Below are 3,237 nucleotides of genomic sequence, written 5' to 3' on the forward strand. Positions count from 1 at the left end.
AAAAAGATTAGAGCTGGCCTCTAAGCGCATAACCATTGCGTAGAGGAAGATGAAGCCGACATAGCCCATCAGGGTTCAAGTCCTGCACTTGGGTCTCAAAAAAAATACTGGAAATGTGTCCCGGATTCTATCAAGATAGACAATTAAAGTGGAAAAAGGGTTGCAGCGTAACCGGGCCTAGCTGAGTGTACCTTGGCTTTCTCCCCTTCTCACATTAAAAAATAAATAAAATAAGTCACAGGTCACATGGCATGGTGGTTAATGTGGCTGCATCCCATGTGGCCAACTTTGTGGTTTAAGTCCCAGATTCCATGACTTGAAAAAAATACCTGGTGTGTGTATGTGCCCCAAATTCCAAGAGGAGAATGGAGGAGAGGGGATTGTGGCGTGGTCATTTCCCCCTGGGTGGTGATTTCTAACTTCCCCTGTGTCTTTCTCTGGTGAGCACACAAGCCTCATAGCATGGTTAAAAATAGTAATAATTTGGGGCCCAGCCGGTGGTGTGGACCAGCGGTTGAAGAGCTGGACACTCCCACATGGCTGCCCACGGAGCATGGTTAAAAATAGTAATAATTTGGGGCCCAGCCGGTGGTGTGGACCAGCGGTTGAAGAGCTGGACACTCCCACATGGCTGCCCACGGTTCGAGTCTTGGACCTGGTGGCTTGCTTTCTCACTTTCTCGATCTCTCTCTCTCTCTGGTCAAATGAAAATAAACTAATGAACAAATAAAATAATAACAGGTGGCATGGAGGTTAAGGTGGCTAGGTCCCACATGGCAGACTTCAAGGTTCAAGTCCCAGACCTGGCTGTTTGAGAATCATACCAGGTATGTATGTGTGTGCCCCAAATCCAGAGACAAGAATGGAGGAGAAGGGGTTGCAACATTGCCATCCCCTTGGGGGGGTGCTTTCTCATTTCCCCCCTCTCTATCTCTCTCTGGCAAGTTCACATGCCACAGAGCAAAAATAAATAAATAATAAAATAATTCTTTAAAAAAAAAGAGAGAGGGAGAGAGAGAATGTACCTCCCAGGAGGATGGTCATGCTGTAATCCCTTCTTCATGCTCTGGGATTTGGGGCCATGCACACACACACAAATCAGGTGTATTCCTCAAGCTACTGGGCCCGGGATTCAAACCCTCATCCAGGACTCAAACTGTGAGGTCAGCCACGTGGGTCTCAGCGCTTTAACCTCCACATCACTGGCTGGCCCCCATTTTTTATTTTCTAAGATGTTAAGTGTAAAAACCACAACGGGGTGCATTTCAGAAGCAGGCCCCAAGGAAGCTGCTGTGTCAAGACAACACTCACCACCTTCTTAGAGACCGATGAGGTGCCACCTTCCCCATAGGCACCTACATCACCCCCAGGACAGGGGTGGGGACCAGTCTCACCAGCCCTACCCATGGCCCCCTACCCCGGCCAGGAGTAGGGAGCCCCTCACCTTCACCCGCAGCATCTCCTCGGGGATGTTCACCATGGCGTGGGTGAGCCAGCCCTCCAGGCTCTTGGCGAAGTTGCGGATCGCTTGGGTCAAGGCACCTGTGGGTGGGGCGGGGCGGGCGGTCAGGGCGGGTGGTGATTGGCGGCGGGGCGCGGGGGCGGAGTGCCCGCCTAAGGGTGTAAGTTAAAAAAAAAAAATCTATGAGACCAGCAGACGTTAGGTCGCTGGACTCACACATGGTCAGCCGGGTCTGGTGGGGACTGGCGGCTTAAAGAACTCACGTCGGGCATGTGTGTGTGCGTGCCCAAGATCCCGGGAGGAGAAGGGATTGTGGCGTGGCCATCCCTCCCGGGAGGTAATTCTCCACACTCTCTCTCTTCAAAAAGTGCACATGCTGGGAACCAGCAGTTAGCGTAATGGCTATGTCGCTAGACTCCCACATGGTAGACCGCGGGTCGCGTCCCGGGCCCAGTGGCTTTTGTGTCCCACCACTCACGCCGGGTGCGTGCGTGCCCAAGATCCCGAGGGGAGAATGGAGAAGGGATTGCTGCGTGGCCATCCCCCCTGGGAATGTCCCTGTCTCTATGTCTCTCTCTGTCTGTCTGGCGAGCGCACGCACTCTATAGCAAAAACCTCTACAACAACAAAGAAGTGCACATGCTCTATAGCATAAATCTCTCAAAAAAAAAAAAAAAGATTAGAGCTGGCCTCTAAGCGCATAACCATTGCGTAGAGGAAGATGAAGCCGACATAGCCCATCAGGGTTCAAGTCCTGCACTTGGGTCTCAAAAAAAATACTGGAAATGTGTCCCGGATTCTATCAAGATAGACAATTAAAGTGGAAAAAGGGTTGCAGCGTAACCGGGCCTAGCTGAGTGTACCTTGGCTTTCTCCCCTTCTCACATTAAAAAATAAATAAAATAAGTCACAGGTCACATGGCATGGTGGTTAATGTGGCTGCATCCCATGTGGCCAACTTTGTGGTTTAAGTCCCAGATTCCATGACTTGAAAAAAATACCTGGTGTGTGTATGTGCCCCAAATTCCAAGAGGAGAATGGAGGAGAGGGGATTGTGGCGTGGTCATTTCCCCCTGGGTGGTGATTTCTAACTTCCCCTGTGTCTTTCTCTGGTGAGCACACAAGCCTCATAGCATGGTTAAAAATAGTAATAATTTCGCATGGTTAAAAATAGTAATAATTTGGGAACCAGCCGGTGGTGTGGCGGTTGAAGTGCTGGACACTCCCACATGGCTGACCACGGTTCGAGTCCTGGACCTGGTGGCTTGCTTTCTCACTTTTCCTCTTTCTCTCTGTTTCTCTCTGGTCAAATTAAAATAAATTAATGAATACATAAAATTATTTTTTAAAAAAAGCGGAGGAGACAAAGATTGGAAAGATCGCATGAGGGGCAGGGCTCAGAAGTCAGGGACCTGCATGGTGATGGGGCAGGACACAGGACAGCGGGCACTGGGTACCAGCTGCTCTGGGGAAGGGTGACCTTCCTCCAACCTGGATTTGGTTATTTTTCTGAAGAGACGCCACCACAGGGTCCAGCAGCCCGCACACACAGGCAGGGGCTCAGGCGTGAGCTGAGGACTTCCCCACATGGGTCCGGTTGTGTTACCTCTGCGCCACAACCTGGTCCCAGCTTTAAATTTTGCAAAGTATTCTTGCTTAGTTTTTTTTTTTTTGAGAGATTTTCACTGTAGGGCGCGTGCACTCACCAGACAGAGAGAGACAGAGAGACAGCGAGAAATCACCCCCCAGGGGGGATGGTCACGCCGCAATCCCTT

At 50.6% G+C, this 3,237-nt stretch overlaps 1 protein-coding gene across 1 annotated transcript in view; it reads right to left on the minus strand.

Moving 5' to 3' along the window:
• The window catches only part of RFX1 (regulatory factor X1), a gene marked incomplete in the record, with an annotated part of 48,718 nt that overhangs the window by 2,610 nt on the left and 42,871 nt on the right, over positions 1–3,237 (minus strand). Inside the window, 1 exon segment of the mRNA XM_027776778.1 lies at positions 1,445–1,542. Within this exon segment, the coding sequence (XP_027632579.1) occupies positions 1,445–1,542 (98 nt within the window).

Source organism: Tupaia chinensis, unplaced genomic scaffold, assembly GCF_000334495.1.
Source record: "Tupaia chinensis unplaced genomic scaffold, TupChi_1.0 Scaffold138060_1, whole genome shotgun sequence".
Classification (NCBI taxonomy): domain Eukaryota; kingdom Metazoa; phylum Chordata; class Mammalia; order Scandentia; family Tupaiidae; genus Tupaia; species Tupaia belangeri.